Source organism: Echinops telfairi, unplaced genomic scaffold, assembly GCF_000313985.2.
Source record: "Echinops telfairi isolate 266 unplaced genomic scaffold, ASM31398v2 ScPeMD7_25;HRSCAF=90, whole genome shotgun sequence".
Taxonomy (NCBI): Eukaryota; Metazoa; Chordata; class Mammalia; order Afrosoricida; family Tenrecidae; genus Echinops; species Echinops telfairi.
In genome coordinates this window covers 30,721,151-30,722,588 of record NW_022103922.1, presented here as the reverse complement: position 1 = coordinate 30,722,588, position 1,438 = coordinate 30,721,151, and the positions used below count along the sequence as shown (strand labels likewise).

Genomic DNA, 1,438 nt, shown 5'->3' with positions numbered 1-1,438 from the left:
TATTCAGCTGAGGGAGACAGACCAGGAGAAAGTGAAGGGAGATGAGGCTCACGTAAAGTCCTGCAGGATGACACGGGCAGGTTTAAATGGCACTTCGATGTTCTTATGCTGCATGACATTCCAGTTTAGGATATTTTCAATGTCATTTTTCTTGACCAAAAACTCATCACAGTTCCGAACAGCTGCCTCCAGGAGAACTCTGATAGAGAACGGTAAGCGTCCTGGGAGTCAAGGAGAAAACACAACAGACACCATGAGACAGACACCTTCTCATGAAGAGGTCTTTTTTCACAGCCAATCGCTGTATAAACTTGATATCAGGAATCAGCAGGGAAAGAGGGGGACGTTTAAAGTGATCAATGGAATTTATGGGCATGAGAGAGGTTCAGTAATAGAAAATATCCAGACCAGGAAAAATAAAATACTCTATTCTATTCTGTTGCCTTCCCTTAGATCCCTAACACCAAAAGCGTCCCTTACCCAGCACACATTGTACTGGTCTCGATTTTCACTGGATTAGGAGCCAGCAAATCCACAGCCACTACATCTGTTTCCCTGGAGAAGGACATCATGCTCGGGCAAGTCAAGCGGGCAAGGAAAAGGGGACACCCTTCATGAAATGGACTGACACCGTGGTGGCAACAATGGGTTCAAACAAAAGACACCTGTGAAGCTGGCCTAGGACTTGAGACGGCGTTTCATGCTGTTGCACACAGGGTTGCTATGGGCGGGAATAAACTTGCCAGCATCTAACACCACCACAATGATCTCTTATGGAAACCAGTGTTCAATAATAAGAAAATAACCTTACGGTTATTGTCATTAAAACCAAATAGACACATCTGCGTTTTTCAAAGGAAATAAGACCCTAAATACCAAGTATCATGGCCATGGAAACTGATGGGCGGGCTTTCCAGGGTAAAATCATGGTAATGTATAGGAAAACAGATTGTGTTTTAAATAGAAGTTCCATTATGATACATAGAGAAGTTACTTACTAGGCCGAACTGGAGGTATTACCTCGAAAAGACAGTACAAAAGTAGAAAAAAAGTATAGGATTTGGAGTCAAAAGACGATGCTCTTATTCTCTTCTGCTATTGAGATAGTTTATTGTGCCAGCCTGGCCGATAAACACAAGTGGGATTAACTGAAGGGCGGAGAGATAAATGGCTTGGTGAGTCTCGCCTTTCTTGTCTCTCGCTCTTTGATCATCGGACCAGTGTGCGGCTGCCTTGCTTGTCTTGTGCCTCAGTTTACAGGCTACACTACCTGTGGGACGCCTAGCCTATGGACTGTGTCGCTGTAAGTTGAGGTCCCTTTAAGGCATCTCTGGAGCTGGGGACTGGCGGTTGGTGACCTGGTGGCAGTTGGTGACCTGCCTTCTGATTGGCTGCTGACATAGCCTAGCTCTCTCTACAAATAGAGGAAGATCTGGCA

At 45.1% G+C, this 1,438-nt stretch overlaps 1 protein-coding gene across 1 annotated transcript in view; it reads right to left on the bottom strand.

Moving 5' to 3' along the window:
* Positions 1 to 1,438, bottom strand: part of ACO1 (aconitase 1) — a 30,313-nt gene that overhangs the window by 27,058 nt on the left and 1,817 nt on the right. Inside the window, exon 2 of the mRNA XM_030885348.2 lies at positions 53 to 221. Within this exon, the coding sequence (XP_030741208.2) occupies positions 53 to 221 (169 nt within the window). The remainder of the gene's footprint in view (positions 1 to 52; positions 222 to 1,438) is intronic.